Here is a 20,095-nt window from a genome sequence, read left to right as displayed (position 1 = left end):
AGTCGAGGAGCTAACCAATGCCCTCCATGCGATATTAAGCACTATAATCCCACATTGTGTCAATTCTCATATCATTAACCTCCGTATCGATCGACCACCATCATGTCGGCTGTCGTTGAAAACACCTCGGCTTCGACAATCCGGGGCGGTCATGAGCAGTCTCGACCACGCATCTCAGAGCCGCTCCAGTATTCAGGGTCTCTGGACTCGTATGCCCGTCAGGACCTGACGCCCGTCATTGGTCGCGAATATACAGGGCTCCAGGTGGCGGAGATCCTGAAGTCGGAGCAATGCGATCGAATTATCAAGGATCTTGCAGTAACGAGTATGAATCAGTTGCAGATAGTACTGAAAGCGATTTTTCTGATATGAATAGTCTCAAGCAGGGGTGTTGTTTTCTTGCGTGACCAGGACGTCACGCCGCAGCAGATGCGCGACTTCGGCGAGAAGTTGACATATCTAGCAGGCTGCGTAAGTAAACAGATTGAGCATCATTTGCAATAGCTTACAGGCTGAAGTGAAAACAACTGGCTGACCGACCTTCTGCAGCCAGAATCTTCCGGACTGCACATCCACCCCCTGACAGAGGAAGGCAGTGAACTGGGCGACCAGATCAGCGTGATCAGCAGCGAGAAGCAGAAGAAGGGAGGCGGCCTCACTCACCAGCTTAGCGACACAAGTCGATTCGCCTCTGTGGGTTGGCATAGCGACATCAGCTTCGAGCCTGTGCCCTCAGACTATGCCATGCTGAAGATCCATACGCTCCCGGAGACCGGGGGCGACACTCTCTGGGCGTCCGGATACGAGATCTATGATCGCTTGTCGCCCGCCATGGCGGCGATGCTGGAATCATTGACGGCGACGCACGACGCGACATTCTTCCACGATGAGGCGCGGAGGTTGGGCAATCCGCTGCGCAAGGGAATTCGAGGGTCGCCCCTCAACCAGGGAGAAGGACTGACCGCCGTCCATCCCGTGATCCGGACTAACCGTACGCTTTCTCCCCTTCGTCTGGCAGATGAGCTGAGCTGATTTCTTCTGGCGACAGCGGTTACGGGGTGGAAGTCTGTGTATGTGAACAAGGGTTTCACGAAGCGCATCAACGGTGTCACCAAGGATGAGTCCGACGTATTGCTCAGCTACCTTTTCAATGTGAGTTACCCACTGTATTTGGGAGAGTGGCAGATGTACTGATACACCTACTTCTAGCTTGTTACTCAAAACCACGATGCGCAGGTTCGCTTCCGGTGGAATAAGAACGATTTGGCTGTTTGGGATAATCGGTCGACCTGGCACTGTGCCACGTACGACTACGCAGAAGCTCGGGCTGGCGACCGCGTCTGCAGTCTGGGTGAGGCACCTTACTTCGATACTCGCTCGAAGTCGAGAAAACAGGCTTTGGGTGAAGCTTGATGCAGCGGGTTGTGTCGTCTATTGGTAATGCTATAATGAACTACTCAAGATAAATCTGAAAAAACATGTTGAACACAATAAAGGTTTGACAGCCAGGCAACTAACAAATCTACTGCGCAGCACGAAAGCCATCCGTGAGAATAGGTTGCAGAGTATAAACTAAGGACAATGAGAAGCTTCCAGAGCCTCCCTTGCAGACCAGGTTGCTATGAGGGCAGGGGTACCAAGACTTGGCTACTTCATCTATGCTCAAATGCTCAACAGTGCCCCACGATAATCTGAAGCTAGGAGGCCCATAACTCTCTTGGAAATATGATCTAAATAGATAACTTGTAGTTCGGTCAAGCGCCTGACAAATACCAGCTTTGTCAAACATAGATACAGTCTAAAAATAGTCTAAGCCTCGCATGGCTCAGACAGCTTCATGTAGTCCCAACAAACTATATCGAGTCAGCATGAGCTTCTAGAAATCTTAACTAGCATTGTCCAAGAGCACTTACTACTGAAGCCCATGTCGTTGCCGAACATGGTAGCATAGGTCTTCTCACCGTCCTGCAGCCCACCGTCCGAGTCATATGCCACTGCGGTCTTACCCAGAGCAATGGCCATGACGGGTGGGTGCGGCTTCAGGGTCACAAACTCAGGCTTAGCATTCAAAGCCTGTGCCAGCATGAGCTGATGAACGTTGGTCGCTGCGAGGTGACCCTTGTGAAGGGCAGCGCCGCAGCGCTTGATTCCCGACCATGAAACAATGTCACCCACAGCGAAGTGCTCATCTGCGTTGGGAGCGTTACTCGGGAATTGCAGACTAGCCGACCGTCAGTTGAAAGCTCTTTTGATGCCGTGGACAAGAGAAGGAATACATACGTTGGTCGGATCTTCACCAGTCCGTCTTCGTCTAATGCAGCTTTGGGGAGATAAGTGGAAGTGGGAACACTCTTCGAAACAGCATTCATAACATGGCCGGCCTTGACTTGAGTACCGTCTGACAGAGTAAGCTGCCAGATCCGGCGGCCTTCATTCGTGTCAACGGCGGTGATGTCGACAACTCGCTGCCCGTGGGTTACAGTAACGCCCTGTTCGCGGAGGATAGCGCAGATGCGGTCTTTGAAGGAATCGGGAAGAGGCTCAGCATTGAGCAGTCGATCGCGGGAATGAATCAGAGTGACCTTCTGGCTGGGATAGAGGTCTTTCAACTCGGCAGCCATCTCAGCACCAACAGCACCTATACGTCGTTAGAAAGTGAACCGTAGGCAGATATAAAATGTGCGGAGACACTCACCCCCGCCAATCACCACAACGCCCTCCTGTGCGTTTTGGATAGCTTTGACGTTCTGCCTTGTCTCCTCCAAGAATTCATCGCGCTCCAAAGACTGCGGTACAGTGGGAAAGACCCGACGTAACCCTGACGCAGCGATCAAAAAGTCGTATTTCTCCTCCCTCGATCGCCGCGTCTGGCTATCAAGGATCTGAGCCACCTTCCGCTGACAATCCACGGAGTGGACGCTTCCCCGAATGAACTTGATATCTGGAGTCTTTAGAGCAGGGATGTCGACGAATCTGTTCCAGGTTTTCGAGGCATATTTCTCAGATGCGAGTGCCTTAGGGGAGCCGATTAGATGGTCTAATAATTCTTGGGGTTATTCCCTGGACAGCATAAAGAATAGTCGGGACAGTGGCAACACTTACAGTAGCCGTCCCTTTCGTCTACCAATGTGATCTGAATGGGTATGCGATGCTGAGGGGGTTGCGCATTGGGCGTGAAGTTGAAGCGAGCAAGTCGGCCACGACAAAGATCTATCAGCGTCATGGCTGCGCCTAGCCCACCATAGGAGCCACCGACAATTAAGACGCGGAACTCGCGCGCGAGCGAGACAAGGCCCTCGTTGGACGGCATGTTGGGAGTGGAATGTTCGTGACTTTGAAAGACAACTAATTATACTAGAAGGAGGGGAGAGGAGAGAGAGGAGAGGGTAAGAGCAAAAGGGGCTGGCTGGTAGGGGCAGGATTATTAGACGCGAAACTCGAGAAAAAGGATCGCGGAGGAAAGGGGGCATGGCCCATACTTAAGAGCAACGCCATGATAAGAACAGCGTACCCAGAGGCGCATCACCCGAAACCGGGGAGCAGATGCCCAGAGACTGTGGACCCGATGGGGACATCTGTCACAAACAGAATGTCCCTCTGTCGTATCGGCAGTGCCTAGGCCAGCTTGCGGATGAATTGTCTCAGAAACTTCGGCAGACACCAGTAGAGCCCAGTATCAGATATGACCATGGCAAAATTCCAAGCAGAGATGTCAAGGTCTGCGGGGCATTGCGAACACAGATCCTGCTTCAATGGCACAGGCTCGGATTGAAATCGTGTGACTACGGATACCAAGTTACGACAAGCCGGATGGTTGCCTTCCGTATCTTTGATCCATCTTATCAGATTGGCGCCAAGTGGCGCGATCGGGTACTGGCGGAGACTCGTCGCCCAATCAACGTTTGCCCGAGCGCCCAGAATGCCACACTCTCGAATGGAAATGTGACAAAGGTGGAAGGAATGAGAGGTTTTAATGAGCCGATAGGAAGTCCAGCCAATCAATCCGTGAAACAGAATTGCAAGTGGATTTCGAAATTACCTAAGTTCAGAACTGAAGAGTCCGGTTCCATTTATCTGATCCGCTGCTCGCCGGTCGGGCTCCAGGGGGGTTTACGTTTCCCACCTCGCATCGACTGCGCGATTGTTCAGGTTTCTAATTTGGAGTGCTGAGATGAGATTGGTATCATACAGTCATTGATATACTGGCAGCTGATTTATCTCTTGCAGATCCTTGATGTAAAGGCTTACTAGCCCTCAGCGTGATTGTTGTCTTCAAGCTTCAAAGAAACGCGGCGCAAATACATAATGACCTGCATTATCGTGCTACTCACTCATACGTCAAGCGCGAAAGGGTCACTTAGCCAACAGCCCATTCGGTATCATGTATACCCATCAGTAGATAGGCGGAATAAAAATATTTCTATCATGTTCGAATTCCAGCTCACATTGATTGGAATAGGACTCAGAATGGCGGTCTGAGAACATGTACGGTATATAGTAATGCAGTACTATTGATGATTGGACTCATTTGCTATAGAAATCTCCGTCCGGCAGTTGTTCTCAATGTGCTTCAGTGAAGGAAGGGTTCGACGGGTTTTTAACACCAGTCGGTGAACTGAAGAAAAGAGCCACGGAGACTGTGAGAATGGTAAAGACTAGAGCAATATCAATCTAGGGACAAAAAGGATGCGCTATGTGATATCGAGAAGTTACGAAACCCATCCATATGTCGAGACTGGTGATTCAATGGTAGAGAATTATCTTTTGTCAAGATCGCAGCAGGATAGACCTGGCCAGCGGTCGCAGAATCTAATCTGATGATCTAATCAGATAAGTCTTGTGCCGAGGATCGGAGATATTTCAGACCGGGCCGACAGGTTGGCCGGGGGATGGTTTGCCTGAACAGCGTGTGGCCTGAGGCCAAGTCCCGTGGCGCGATGCGCGCGTCTGCCACGGACCACAGCCAGGATCAAGGAAGAGAGAGAAAAAAAATGCTCACCCCCTCCAGCACTGTCTGCCAATCTGATTAATTCTAATTCAAACACCATCGAATTCGGTTGCAACAGATTGGATGATTCACAAATCTTGTCCCCCCACATCAACCTCACAGACCTTTCTAAAAATGTGATCAATGCCCAATGGATTCGCGTGGTATCCGTGGGATCCACTGCAAAGTGATGCTAACCAGCCAGTCTTTATGCATATCCTTGGAAGTTCCTGCGTGAGCAAAGTACCTTTTGCGCGACAGTCGCAGATCATATCTTCTTCATTCCTGTCCCTCCTGTGATCGAGCAGTCTCTTTTCTTTTACACTCATGGGTTTCGTATCCTTCTGCTGTCGAGCAAGACGCCGTCGCGGTCGTCCTCTGCGTGTGCGTGACTCGTACCCCGCTTCGGACATCGGACATTTCAAATCAAAGTCAACCGACCTTCCGCCAAATGAGGGGCACAGCGCCTCGACAACAATCTCTGCTACAGACGATGCTCTTTTTCCAGCGATGAATTTGACTTCCATCCCCACTACCAAGCTTCCCGCTCTTGATACAGTCGACCAGTATGCGGTTGATGCGGTTCCGAGGAGCTCAGCAGCTCAGAGCTCCCGCATCGAGCTTGTTTGCAGCACAAACCTCCAAAATATCGCAAGTGGCCTGGTTCGAGGTTACGCCTGCTTTGTCTCGAGCTTCACAGGTCTAGACGATATCGCATTCTTTGTCGTACGCCATCCCACCACCTTCGCTGGTGCGGAGAGAGTTCGCAGGTTGGTCCGTGCTTCTGTGATTCGGGAAGACAATAGCCAGCAATCCCAGCCGTCGACGAGCTGCACTATCGAAGAAGTGGACCAGCAGCATCTTGGTGTTGATGAAGTGCAATTCTCTCTGGTGCTAGGACTTTGCCCTGATCCTGAAAATGGCGAGCAACAGTCCAGTTTCAAGGCGCAAGAACATGTAGGTGCCCTGTCACTTGCCCCTGGCTATCTCTGCAGCATTTGGTCTAATCGCTCGGCCGGTAGAATTTCACGCTCTACGTGGAGCCTTCCGACAGCACTGCTACCATTCAGATCTGGTTTACCTGTCCCGATCAATTGATTCCAGCCCATGCAGTGGACCAGCTGCTCAAGAGCGTTGCCATTCATTTGGCAGATTCGTCACCATTCTTGGCCTTCGAGGCCTCTCCGCCCCAGCTTTCTGTTATGAATTTCCCTCCATCTATGATACCCCCTTCACGACGCCATGACTCGAATGAACTTTCTGATTCTACGATACCCCAACAATATCTTCTTCATTCTGCATTTGAGGGCTGGGCTCGGACGAAGCCTGATGCCATAGCCCTCGATTTTGTCCATTCTTTGCCTACTACCACTTCTTTTGCAAAGCACAGCATCTTTACTTATTCTGACCTCGACCGAGCATCCACTAACTTAGCTGTACATATCAGGGATCTGCTGGCAGCCCGTGATTCGGCTGACTGCGGGCGGATTATCCCTGTGTACATGTCAACATCGCCCGAATTGTACATTTCATACCTTGGTATACTGAAAGCCGGGTTTGCATTTTCTCCTATTCCCCAGGATGCTCCAGCGGATAGGATACGCGAAATTCTGCAGGACATAAACTGTCCTATCATTCTGGGTAGCACACGCGAGCCATCTTTCGACCTTGGGTCTGCTGAAGAGCATGGCGGTGTCGCAAGCCTACCCGTATGGGTTGATGTGAAGGCCATTTCCAAGTGGGAGGAACTAATAAATAATACTGCCTCACCCTCAGACCCCGCGAATGCCCTGGAGAAAGTGGATATTCGACATGACCAAATTGCTTACCTTCTGTTTACCAGTGGATCTACTGGGAAACCGAAAGGTGTCCAAGTCAGCCATCTGGCAGTCACATGCTCCATACAGTCCCATGCTACGGCCATCCCGCTTCCAGGCGACACTGAAGGCGATTTTCGTTGGTTTCAATTTGCCTCCCCGACATTCGATCCGTCACTCATGGAGATCTTTGTCACTTTGAGCACTGGAGCCACTCTTTGCTCCGCGGATCGAAGCCTGACATTGACTGATCTAGAAGCCACCATAAATGAGACAAGGGCGACCGTTATGATGGCGACGCCAAGTTTGGCTGCACTCCTGCGGCCATCCCGGCTGATTACACTTCGGTCGCTCTGGACGATGGGAGAGAAGCTGAATAGGACAGTCATTGAGAACTTTTCCCCAAACACATCGCATGATGGAGCCCAAACGATGTTGGTGAATGCGTATGGACCTACTGAAGGTGCCATTAATTGCACCTTCCTCGCACCTGTTGGTCACTCGACTAGGGGCTCAATCATTGGCAAAGCACTTCCGACTTGCGCGATGTTTGTTCTGGATTCGCACAGTCGTACGCCGAGACCAGTCCCCGCGGGTCTCGCTGGTGAGCTGGCAATAGGAGGCCCGCAAGTTAGCAAAGGATATCTGAACCGTCCGAAGGAAACCGCGAAGGCTTTTGTGCACAGCGCAGAGTTCGGCTACTTGTATCGTACTGGGGATATGGCGCGCATTGTCTGGGATGAATCAGGCTCTCAAGTCATTGAATTTCTCGGCCGTATAACATCAGATCAGGTCAAGCTTAGCGGCCGGCGCGTCGAACTGGGTGAGATTGAGTCAGCCCTGTCTACAGTGCATGGTGTGACAGAAGTTGTGGCTGTAGTATCCAAGCGCGACGTCCAAGTACAGGGCAGTGAGCAGATTGTGGCATGCCTAGTTGTCGGCAACGGCGACGCAAGTGCTGCAGAAAACCAAGAGATAACAAATGAGGCACACCGCAAAGCCCGGCAATACCTTTCCTCCTATATGTGTCCTTCCGCCTATGCGTTTTTCTCCAGTCTCCCCCGCTCGAGTTCCGGCAAGGTCGACCGTAAAACTATTTCGGCTCGACTGCAACAAGAGGACGAGACCATATGTCAGCTGTACACTCCACAGGACTCAGCTGGATCTTGTGAAAATGGTGTACAAGACCATTGGGAAGCTCCAAAGGACAAGAATCTCTCGTCTGTGCAACAGCTTGTGATTGAGCTCATTGCGCAAACAGCAGACGAGAATGTTGCTGCCATCAAGCCAGAAGCTAGTCTCTTCTCTTTGGGTATCGACAGTCTCGGCGCTATGCGCCTTTTGCAGAAGCTACGAGACCATGGTATGGACGGGTTGTCTGTCGGCGATGTATTGCAATCGTCTACTCCGAAAGCATTGGTAGCACTCGTCTTCCAGCACCGCCAGAAGAACGGAACGGCAGATATGAACGGGCATCGCGACCTACTCCAGGAGAAACTTGCGGCATTCAGTGAGAGAAACAAGACCCTCTGCTTGGAAAGACTTGACTTGAAGCCGAGCCAAGTTGCGAAGATTCTCCCGACAACGGCAACACAATCTGGAATGCTCACCAGTTTCCTGCGTAGCTCATCCGACAAGTCTTTTGCAACTCGCTCCTACATTTATCACACCGTCCTACGTCTTGAACCCGACGTTGACCTGGAAAGAATTCGAGAAGCTTGGGACGCCGTTGTTTCCAGTTACGACTCCTTCCACACAATCTTTTGCTGGGTTGACGATGACATGGCACCATTCGCCCAATGCATCATCGCCCCCGAAGCAGTGTCTCCCACTGAATGGGCTGTTTATCAAACCACTGAGACTGTCTCAAAAGAGGAAGCTCTTCAAAATGCTCTTCGAGACGCCGAAAAGTGTATTGATCTGAGCAAACCCCCTTTTAGGCTGTCTCTAGTTAAGAGTAGCATAGGGAACGAGATTGTTTTGAGCATGTTTCACGGCATATTTGACGGTGGTTCTTTGCAACTCATGCTCGATGACGTATCTGCTCTCTATCATGGAGAGATTGCTAAGCAACGAACGTCTCTTGAGCATGTTGTGAAGCATCACTTCCAAGCTGATCAAGTTGCGACGACTGACTTCTGGAATAAACAATTGGAAAATCATTCTCCTGTCGCGTTCCCATCTGTGACCTCATACAGGCCGTCTCCTATCAAAACAACCGGCTGCGCGGAGATCACGGCTAGTATTCGCCATGACACCCTCAAGAAGAGATCTAAACTCATTGGTTCAAGTCCTCTTTCTGTACTTCAGGCAGCTTGGGGCTCGATCTTGTTAGCTTACAGTGGCACAACTGACCAGGACGTGGTAATGGGCAGCGTAATCTCGGGGCGACTTGATGTCGTCTCTGAAACCTGTATTGGCCCAACATTCACCACAATTCCCATCAGACTCGCCGTACAGGACTCGCAGGCAAACCCTCCTGATTTGCGCACAAACCGTTCCATAACTCAAAGCCTGACCAGGCTGAATGCAAGCACTCTATCTCACCTGCAACCTAGCCTGGGATCTCTTGTCACGGCAGAAGGACGACTTCCATACGAAACGCTGATAGCTTATCAAGATTTCAGTGCAGGCTCTGGTGGGAGTGGGATCTGGAGCTCGATCTATCATCCGCCAATGGCGAACGATTTCGCGGTCATGATCGAGGTGTGGCCGTGTCATGACTCCTCCTTGACATTCCGGGCCAGTTTCGATGAGGCCAGACTTGATTCACAATCGGCCCAGGTGATGCTTCGGCAGATGTCGGAAATCGTCGAGTTCATCCTCAACGAGCCTGAAGGACGCTTTCTTGATGGCCCTATGAAGACTAGCCGTGACTTGAAGTCATGCTTTAACTCGCAACCTAGACTTAGCGAAGCGCAAGAAGGAACTCTCATACAAGCACAGTTTGAGGAGCATGCGCTGGTAAATCCTCAGCACCCTGCCCTGATTTTCAAGTATAATTTGGATGATGAAAACGACCCGCGCAATATAACTTGGTCCTACGGCGAACTTAACGATATAGCAGAACGTCTTGCAGCGCATCTAGCCCAAATTAGCGGGGAGCTCAACAATCGCCCAATCCCTATCTGTATCGAGAAAAGCCCTGCCATGTATGCTGCGATACTAGGTATTCTCAAGGCTGGAGGCGCCTGGTGTCCGATCGATACCATGTCTCCTGCACAGCGTCGTCATGACTTGATTGCACGGACCGCATCGAGCATTTTACTCGTTTCCGATCTCGATGGGACCCAGCCTGACGGTTCAGTACCCGCTGGGGTTCGAGTCATAGATGTGAACCGGTTCATTAATGAGACATCAAATGGCATGAATGGAGAAGCCCACAAAATGGTCAAGCCTCAAACCAAGGCCAACGATATGGCCTACCTGATCTGGACTAGTGGAACAACAGGCGCACCCAAAGGTGTACCGATTAAGCACTCCTCCGCTGTTTCGAGTATGAGGACGCTCCAAAAAGATATTCCTGCAGATGTGCCCGGTGGCGTACGCTGCTTGCAATTTTCACAATACACATTCGACGTCTCGATCCAGGATATCTTTTACACTTGGGGCATTGGTGGCGTCCTCATCTCTGCTACGAGAGATATCATGCTGGGCTCGTTTGCAAAACTAGCCAACATCACCAAAGCAACACATGCACATCTGACACCTGCTTTCTCAGCTGGGATACCCAGGAAGAGCTGCGAAACATTGCAGGTCATCACCATGATTGGCGAGAAGTTAACGCAGCCTGTGGCTGACGACTGGGGTACAAATATGAGAGCTTTCAACACATATGGACCAGCGGAAGTTACGGTAGTCTCGACGATCAGAGAATTTGGAAACGAACATAAAAAGGTCAAAAGTGCGAACATAGGCTGGCCTATGGAGACTGTCTCTGTCTTCGTGACCAAAGGTCAGCAGTTGGTCATGAAGAATGCCATCGGAGAGCTGGCACTCGGTGGTCCACAACTTTCACCCGGTTATTTGAATCAAGATGATGTTACCGAAGCCAAGTATGTCTGGAACGAGGAGGCGCAGCAGATAGTGTACTATACCGGTGACCTCGTTCGAATGCTCGCCGATGGCTCTCTAGAATACGTCAACCGCGTCGATGATCTGGTTAAGCTGGGCGGTATCCGAGTGGAGCTGAGCGAGATAAGCTTTTCCCTGCGCGAATGCCATTCACTCGTTGAAAGTGTTGAGACCCTTTTCCTCAATCGTCCCGACAGGCCCAACAATGTGGTAGTTGCCTTCCTCTCTGCGCCAAAAGCTGCAACCACAGAAGGCCAGGAACAGTCATTACTGTCAGGTGAAACCGCCGTTGAAATAGCACGAGCTGCCAGCGAGCAAGCCCAGCGTGTCCTACCTGATCATATGATACCTTCTGTCTTTCTGGTGGTGTCGCAAATTCCCAAAACATCATCAGCCAAGACAGATCGCAGGGCACTACAGGCATCCTATTCGTCCGTCGACCTCGACGATTGGGAATCCAAGGTAGGCCTGGCCCGTGGCTTCGATGGATCTGAAGATAGTCAATATGACACTTCCATTGCAGCCCACATAGTCGAGATGATATCTTCACTCGCCGGCATTTCGGCCTCCGTTATCTCCAAGTCTAGCCGATTAAGTAGCCTCGGCATTGATTCCATCCGTGCGATCCGGGTGGCCTCTAGGTTGAAAGATGCCGGTCATCAAATCTCAGTTGTCGACGTTCTCAACTGTGTGACTGTTAAGGATCTGGTGATTTTAGTCTCTTCTGTAAATCGAGGCACTTCAGCCGAATCCTCAGAGTCGTTCGACGTGGGCGCGTTCAACGAAAAATGGCATAGTGCTGCAGCGAACATAATCAAGGAGGATATCAAAATCCTTAGGGCAACTCCATTACAGGAAAGTTTGCTCAGTGAGACGATGGGCACTTACACCATGTACTGGAGCAACCACTTCTTCGCTCTAGATGATTCGGTGGATCTCGCAAGGTTGAAGCAAGCTTGGCTCGCGACATGCCAACGAACTGAAGGCCTCAGGACTAGCTTCATCCCTGTCGCTGAACTTGAAAATCCAGGATCCGACCCACTTGGAAGCTATGACTTCTCCATACTGCAGATAATTTATCAGCTTCCGCACCTCGATTGGGACTTGCTAAATTGTTCCGAATCGGATATCGCGACTCTTCGTGCTAATAGGCTGGATGAAATCATGTCGATGCATCAGAAAACGTACTTTAGACATCCACCTTGGGCTGTCACTGTGTTCAATACAGGCGCTAAACGTGTTATGATGTTCACCATACACCACTCTATACATGACGAACCCTCACTCAATATGATCCTGGATGATGTGCGATGCGCTTACACATACAAGCCACCCTTGCGATTCCAGCTTACCGATGCGCTTTCGCTTACCCTTCCTACTGAAAAGAGGAGCAAGGCAACTAGCCAATTCTGGGAATCTCAGCTCAAGGACTTTTCAGACCAGGATGCTCCCGTTTGGCCAGACCTAACCGGCAAGAAGCTACAACCGGGCGAAGTGCCAAAGTACGAGTGGATTTCAGAAGGGCTTCCATTGACAGAGTCGGTTTCGAAGTTGCAGGCCACTGCAGCCGAGTTGGGATTATCCTCTATTGCATCCATCATTCGAGCGGCGTGGTGTTATGTCTCGACAAGCTATCTTGGAGTGCCGGCCGCTGTATTCGCTGAGACACTCTCCGATCGTGTCCTGCACCCCGACCTTGAGAACGGCATTGGGCCTCTGATATCCGTTGTACCTATTCCGTTCAACTCTAGCGGAAGCATTCGAGAGATCTTGGTTGATCAGCAACGGGTCTCTGCTCAGGCTTGGAAATGCCGCCATATACACGCTCGCGAAGTACGAAAGTTGTTGAATCGTCAAAGAGGCGAGGCGCTCTACCCGGCGGTGTTCAATTTCCATGTTGCGACGGATGACTCGGTCGAGCTCATAGAACCAAGCATCTGGCGCGAGATAGACGATCAAGTGGGCCTACACGTTGAACACCCCATGGCGTTCAATGTCTTTCAGCGCCCCAACGGTACGCTGTATGTGGAGGCCTCTTCGGATAGCAGGATAATGTCACGTGTTCAGCTGTCTCTCTTTGTCCGCCAGGTGGACGGCATAGTCAGTACAATGCTTTCCTCGATTGACGAGTCTTTTGGAAGTCTAGTCAACCACATCCCGAAAGCTCTGCGGTCAATCTCTGATCAGCCGGTCAGCGAGGAAGTGGCAAACTCGGTGCGACTGAGCCCGACGCACTGGCTTGAACTATATGCTGCGAAACATCCCGATTTGATAGCCGTTGAAGTCGCCAGTAGCATAGCTGAGTCTGGAATTGAGAAGGAGACTATGACTTATGGCGGCTTGAACGCCCAAGCCAATCGCGTTGCTGCCTATATAGCCTCTCTGGGCTACAAGAACAGAATGATCGCGGTCTGCTCCGAGCGAGATTTGATCTCGTATCCCATTATCATCGGCATCTTCAAATCGGGAAACACTTATCTCCCGGTTGACGATGGTCTCCCATCCGAGAGGAAAGTGTTCCTGATTGAGGATGGCGATTGCCCGATCGTGTTCACCGAGAAGCAATTCGCTGCATCCTTTGAACATGTGCCAGGAACATGTCAAGTTACATGTTTTGACGATCCGGCTTTCTCCGAATCATTGGCCGTGATGCCAGCCGAAGATAAGAACTATATGTCTGACCCTGACGATCTAGCCTACCTTTTATACACTTCTGGCTCTACGGGCAAGCCTAAAGGCGTCATGGTGACTAGAGGCAACCTTTCATCATTCATCGAGTCCTTTTCGGAATTCACCTGTCGCCGGGCCCCGGTCACTTTAGAGCTTGCAGGAGCTGGCAGATATCTCGCTCAAGCTAGCCGCGCCTTTGACCCGCATCTTCTGGAAATGTTCTTTCCCTGGAGACATGGTATGGCGACTGTGACGGCCCCGCGAGCTATGATCCTGAACGATCTAGGACTGACGATCTCTAAATGGGATATCACACACGCAAGCCTTGTTCCATCTTTAGTGGATCAATCCAACATCGTCCCTGCTCAATGCCCCAGTCTAAAATACATGACCGTTGGCGGGGAAAAGATAACGCAGAAAGTGCTGGATACTTGGGCTTCGGCACCGGGCTTTGCGCTTGTAAACGCATACGGTCCCACTGAGGCGACAATAGGCTGCACGTTCGCCCCTGTAGGCAAAGAGACGAACCTACGTAACATCGGGCCTCCGCTCAGTGCCTGTGTTGGTCACGTCCTTATGCCCGGCACACTCACTTACGCCCTCAGAGGGCAGACAGGAGAACTTTGTTTCACGGGTGACCTGGTTGCGAAAGGCTACCTCAATAGGCCTGATGCAACCGGGTTCGTCACAGGGCCTAACGGGGAGAAGATGTATCGTACTGGTGACATCGGGCGGTTGATGCCAGATGACTCGGTCGAGTACCTTGGCCGTGGCGACGACCAGACAAAAATCCGTGGCCAACGGCTGGAGCTTGGAGAGGTCTCCGAGGTTATTCGCTCATCTTGCAATTTTGACATTAGCGTTGTCACCACTGTCGCGAAACACCCTGGCCTCTCTCGACAACAGCTCATCTCCTTTGTCGCACGATCAAATGCTCGCAAGCGTGAGCAAGGCATAGATGTTGCTTTCCTGTTCTCGGAATTCGCGACGCTTGGCCGAGAGCTACAGGATGCTTGCAAGAAAAAGCTGCCAAGCTATATGGTGCCTGAGCTTATCCTTCCCATCACTTACATTCCGCTGGCGCCTCTGTCCGGAAAAGCGAACATTAAGGAATTGGCTGGGCTCTTCTCCGATCTTCCCCTTTCGACTATCCTGCAAGGGAACAATGCCCCAAGCAAAGACAGCACTGTGACTAACCGACCTTTATCTGCGGACGAGCAGGCCGTGGCGAAGGAGCTCTGCGGTGTCGTCTCGTCGGATCCATCGACTATTGGACCGATGACCAACATTTTCGAGATCGGCGTTGATAGTCTCAGCGCAATCGGCCTTTCCATCAAGCTCAGAGCGATTGGCTATCAAGCTACAGTGGCCCTTGTCATGAGTAACCCGTTTGTTGAGCAACTTGCACGTTTACCTAGGCGTTCCTCTTCAGCGACGGAATCTGCTATGTCTGAGGTACGTCGAAAGTTCGCCCAGGTAGAGTCAGAATACAGGGAGGACCCCGTTGCAGACATCGATTCTGCTCGCGTGGCTGCAGTTCGACCCTGCTTGCCGCTGCAGGAAGGCTTGGTTGCCCGCTCCATCAACAGTGAAGGCAACCATCTTTACGTCAATCACATCATTCTCAAGCTTGAGCATGATGTCGATCTTAATATGTTGAGGTCGGCATGGCAATCAGTTGCTGATGAAAATGAGATCTTGAGAACTGCTTTCGCTCCTTTCCACAAGCAGATGGTGCAGGTAATACTTGCAGTCGGTGCCCATCAGATCCGCTGGGAGGAGGCAGAGTACGACAACTTGGACGATGCGATCAAGAAACATGAACAAGAGCATGAGCGGATTTCTCAAGACATTGTCTCGGGTATCTCTAAATCTCCTCCTGTACGGTTTCTGGTCGCCAAGTCCTCGGGCACGAATCAACCTCTTGCCTTGTTCATCGATATTCACCATGCACTCTATGATGGCGAATCCTTCCTAATGTTGATGGAGGATGTTGCAGCCCGGTACGCAGGCGATGAGGTTCCTCAGAGAGGATCACCGTCAGAGTTCATCGAGCATGTCTACGCCCAAGATGTGGAGAAGGCAAAGGAACACTGGGTTCAATATTTGGATGGCTATCATTCCACAACTTTCCGAAGAGACTCCAATTCAAGGGAGGTTTCTGCTTCCATGAGCAGAGAACTCAAGAACAGTCTCAGTGAGTTGGAACGTTGTTCTGCAGCGCTTCATACCACCGCGCCATCCCTGGTTCAGGCAGTGTTTGCACTTCTGCTGGCCGATACTGTTGGAGCTCCCGACGTGACGTACGGCTTGGTTTTGTCGGGCAGGGCCGTTTCTGTGCCGGGCGCATCGTCTGTTCTGCTGCCGTGTATCACCACGGTCCCTGGTCGCCTCAACACCAACGCACTTGAAACGGTTGATGAAGTGATTGAGCATGTGCAAAAGTCCACGATCAGATCCCTCGAATTTCAGCACACTCCCTTGAGACACATTCAGAGATGGGCTGAAGCAACTACACCTCTGTTTGACTGCCTCTTCTCATACATTCGCTCCACACCTCCCCCAAAACACCGTTTGTGGCATGAGTTGGACAGTTTTATGCCTGCAGAATACCCCCTTGCTGTTGAAGTTGAAGCAGACCATGCAAGTGATACGATGCATCTGCACTGTAACTTCTCGCCTTCATTTGGCACTACCTACAATGCGGAGGAGTTTCTTGAAAAGATGGAGGCTGTGATCTCGAGCGTCGTGTCTGGCGAGAGTCTTTCCTTGGCCAACTTCAATTTATCGCGGTCCTCCACGCCGGGTACGCAGTCCCCTGTTGCCTCATGGGACAATTCTATTTGGTCTCCCATAGAGACCCAGATCCGAGAGCACACCGTGGCTTTCTGTGGATTGACTGCAGAGAATGTTACGAAAGGTGCATCATTCTTGAGCCTGGGTATTGACTCTGTCACGGCGATTCAGTTCTCCCGCAAACTACGCGAAGCAGGCTTGAATGTTGCTTCGTCTGATGTTATGCGTTTCTCATGTACTGGCGCTTTGGCCAAGCACATTGATGAGACTATCAGCAATGGCGTCTCGGACCAGAGATCAGAAGCCGACGAGAGTGAGACTATCGATGTTGAGGTCTACGGAAAACATATCAGCCTTCTGACTGACGAGGACTCCATTCCTGCGATGTTCCAGACTACGCCTTTGCAGTCAGGAATGATCACGCAAACCCTGGCTACTGACGGACAGGTCTATGTTTACCCGCATCCCATCAGACTTGCAGCTTCTGTTGATATTTCTCGCCTCAAATCTGCCTTGGTACAAGTCATCGAAAAGAATGATATTCTGCGCACCTCGTTCCATCTGATAGAGGAGCTTGGTTCCTCCTGGGTTGGTGCTGTTCATACCAAACCACCACTCCACTGGGAAGAAATTGCTTTGCCCTCCGGCATCAACGTTCTGACCGAGCTTGAGACTATGTACTCATTCCGCGATGAGTCTAGCTTCGAAACCCCGCCTATCAGAACATTCTTAGTTAATCAGCCGGAGGGGAGAGTTCTCGTGATTGCCTTGCACCATGCACTCTACGATGGCGCTTCTATCCCGTTCTTCTTTGAAGATTTAGCCGTGCTCTACAATGGCGACTCGCCCACTGAGAGACCGAATTTCTCTGAAACAGCTAAGCATATCCTGAAGGGGCAAGACGAATCCGCCCGGTTCTGGACTGAGAAGCTACAGGGATATGAGATCTCCGAGATCCCTGTGCTTCCCGCCTCTGAAACTAGCGAACGCGTTTTCACGTCCGAGCGGCCGCTGGATGTCGACATTTCTCGCGTGATTGAGGCTTGTAAAGCAATTGAGGTCACCGTGCAAAGTGTCTCCCTCTTGGCGTACGCTAAGTTGCTGGCTCGTTTTGTAGGAAAGCGTGACGTTGTATTTGGGCAAGTCCTTGCGGGTCGATCGCTGTCAGTGGCTGGCGCTGAGAAAACACTGGGGCCATTGTTCAACACTGTCGCTCAGAGAATCAGTTTTGAGCCGAAGTTCTTGAGCAACAAGGCTATGGCTCTCCGTCTGCAACAGTTGACGACCGATGCGCAGTTGCACCAAAACGCGCCTTTGCGGACTGTGCAAAACTCGTTGAGACGGTCCAATGCTCTTACCTCCTCGGCTCTCTTTGATACACTTTTCGTGTTCCAGAAGAGTGCGGACTTTGCGGGCAGCATCATCAATGAGCAGAAGATTTGGACGCCATATGAGGTTAACAACTACACCGCGCAGGCTGAATACAAATTAAACATTGAAGTTGATCATGGGAGCCAGGGGATCGTGGTCAATGCCTCTTGCAATGGCAGGTATATCACCCAGGACACACTTGTCAAACTCTTGGATGAGTATGCGGCCATTTTCGAGGATATCGTCGAACATCCCACTAGGTGTGCCACGATCGTACCTGAGGGGCTTGGTGACCTGCCGATGAAATTGGCTCGCCAAGAGCTGCACGATCATGAGGTCGAAGATTCTGACAAGCCAATCCATGAGGATATTGTTCGAGCTATACTTGCAGAAGTGGCTGGTGTCTCCGTGGACAACATCAAACCAAGCACAAGCATCTTCAGTGTTGGCTTGGATTCATTGTCCGCTATTCGTATTGCTTCCCTCTGCCGCGCGAAAGGACTGAAGACTGGTGTTGCCGACATACTGCAAGGCAATACTCTTCGTGGTATCAGCAAACGCATTACATCCATCTCCGAGAACGAGACGCGGTCTCAGGGGTTCCTCATAGAGAATCACGAGCAAGTAGAGAGTGTGGTTTTCCAACAACTCGGCTTTGAGAAGGACTCGGTTGAGGCAATTCTCCCATGCCTTGGTGGGCAGTTTTATCACCTTGCTAGCTGGCTCAAGTCCGGAAGAAGACTGTTTGAAGCAGCCTGGCCGTACTTCTGCTCCGAACGCATTGATGCTGCAAGGCTAGAGGAGGCTTGGTTTCAACTGCAGCAGAGACATCCCATACTGCGGACATGCTTCGCAGCGACCTCTTCGACAGACGTTGTACAGGTTGTCATGAAGCAGGCAATGCGTGACACGAACAAGTTCAAGGTTATCGAGTGTTCCAACTCCATCACGGAAGCTGCCAAGACCCAAGCTAAAGAAGAGGCGCTACATCCGTCTTCACTATCCACGCCTCCTGTTCGTCTGCGACTCTTGAAAGCAAATGATCGTGATGGCATCCTTGTACTCATCAACCACGCAGCGTACGATGCATGGACAATGCCGATGTTTGTGACTGAGCTCGCACATCTTTACAGGGGTCAAAAGTTTGAGAGCAATCCGGCATTCCCTGCCTTCGTGGACTTCTCCCTTCGCTCCCTTCGCGAACTTGATGAAAAGCAGTATTGGTCGTCTCATCTTGGTTCGGCTGCCCCCACTCTGATCAAGAAAACCCAAGAAAGACATGAGGTGCCCGACCAGCTGTTCGTCAGTGCCTGGGAGAAGGTTAAAAACCTGTCACACTTGGAAAGAACATGTCGCGCTGCAGGCATCAGTCTTCAAGCTGTGGTTCTGCTTGCCATCTCTCGCACCCTTTCTCGACTGACAGGAGTTCCAAGCCCCACGTTGGGTCTCTATCAGACGGGCCGTTCCGCGGCCTTCGATAACATCGACAAGCTATCCGGGCCATGTCTCAACGTCAACCCATTTGTCGTTCCCGAGGTCAACCTGGCCGACGATGCCTCTCCGACTGCTCTCGTGGATCAGGCACGTGCTATACAAACCTCCCTTGCAGAACGTGTCTCCTACGAGCAGAGCTCTCTCCGCGATGTTCTCGGGTGGTCCAGCAAGCAACAGACCGGCGGTCACCTGTTCAATACCTGGATCAATCTTCTTTGGATGCAGAATGCTGTCCCCTCGACCAACGACATCACGCCGGAATCGGAAGTGGGCGAAAACAGCGACCTATTCCTGCCTTTACAGATCGGTGTCCCGACTGATTTCATCCCATCCGAGCCACTTGATGAGACAGCAACGTCGGTGGCGGCCTTGGACACCTCATTCCTGCCGGACGAGAATGTCTTCATCGATGTCGGTCCTGATCCCAAGACCGACTCTATTGGTTTTGGAGTGCGGGTGGAAGGTGGGGTGTTAAGCGAGGAAGAAGTGAACAGTCTCTTGACAGAGATTGCGAGCGCAATTGAGATGCTTGTATCGTCTCTCAATGCAGCTTGAAATAGGGGATGGTTTAGCGATGGAGATGTAATTTGGAGGGATGTGGTGACTGTTGGCGAAACTGGCTCATTCATGCATATACCGGGGCTTGACATATTGCGACACTTGCCTGCTTTCTGATTTTCTGTCATAGATTGCTTTAGAGTTAGATCTTCTGATCTTACGAATGGTTTTGCATTCAGTCATAGGTTGGCAACAGTAGGCTCGCATATGCAGCAGGATCTATAGCCCGATGAAGTTCCCTCCACGTAGAGAATAGCCTGGCATCCCACCCTTCAGTCTTCTCCTCTCTTGAGAACAATCCCACGCCTTTCCCTCTCGTCTCCTTCCC

General features: G+C 51.2%; 3 protein-coding genes across 3 annotated transcripts; 2 read left to right on the top strand and 1 right to left on the bottom strand.

Annotated features, from left to right (window-relative positions):
- Positions 1 to 102: 102 nt before the first annotated feature.
- On the top strand, positions 103 to 1,413 carry BO97DRAFT_420342 (TauD/TfdA dioxygenase family protein; the record flags this gene model as incomplete). Its single annotated transcript, XM_025696646.1, has 5 exons — positions 103 to 325; positions 377 to 471; positions 550 to 991; positions 1,049 to 1,152; positions 1,210 to 1,413. 5 exons carry the CDS (start codon positions 103 to 105, stop codon positions 1,411 to 1,413), a joined length of 1,068 nt encoding a protein of 355 aa, XP_025556113.1.
- A 93-nt stretch (positions 1,414 to 1,506) lies between these two features.
- Positions 1,507 to 3,777, bottom strand: BO97DRAFT_402539 (putative pyridine nucleotide-disulfide oxidoreductase AMID-like). Its single transcript, XM_025694527.1, has 5 exons — positions 3,103 to 3,777; positions 2,696 to 3,037; positions 2,281 to 2,638; positions 1,914 to 2,221; positions 1,507 to 1,853 (listed from the first exon to the last, which is right to left on the bottom strand). Exons 1-5 carry the CDS (start codon positions 3,308 to 3,310, stop codon positions 1,810 to 1,812), a joined length of 1,260 nt encoding a protein of 419 aa, XP_025556112.1. The 5' UTR covers positions 3,311 to 3,777; the 3' UTR covers positions 1,507 to 1,809.
- A 1,720-nt stretch (positions 3,778 to 5,497) lies between these two features.
- On the top strand, positions 5,498 to 19,902 carry sidC (nonribosomal siderophore peptide synthase SidC; the record flags this gene model as incomplete). The annotated part of the gene is made up of 2 exons (XM_025693280.1): positions 5,498 to 5,944; positions 6,010 to 19,902. 2 exons carry the CDS (start codon positions 5,498 to 5,500, stop codon positions 19,762 to 19,764), a joined length of 14,202 nt encoding a protein of 4,733 aa, XP_025556111.1. The 3' UTR covers positions 19,765 to 19,902.
- Between the last annotated feature and the right edge of the window lie 193 nt (positions 19,903 to 20,095).

Source organism: Aspergillus homomorphus, assembly GCF_003184865.1.
Source record: "Aspergillus homomorphus CBS 101889 unplaced genomic scaffold BO97scaffold_2, whole genome shotgun sequence".
Classification (NCBI taxonomy): domain Eukaryota; kingdom Fungi; phylum Ascomycota; class Eurotiomycetes; order Eurotiales; family Aspergillaceae; genus Aspergillus; species Aspergillus homomorphus.
Note: the sequence above shows the minus strand (reverse complement) of the source record. Positions and strands in the feature narration are given on the sequence as shown.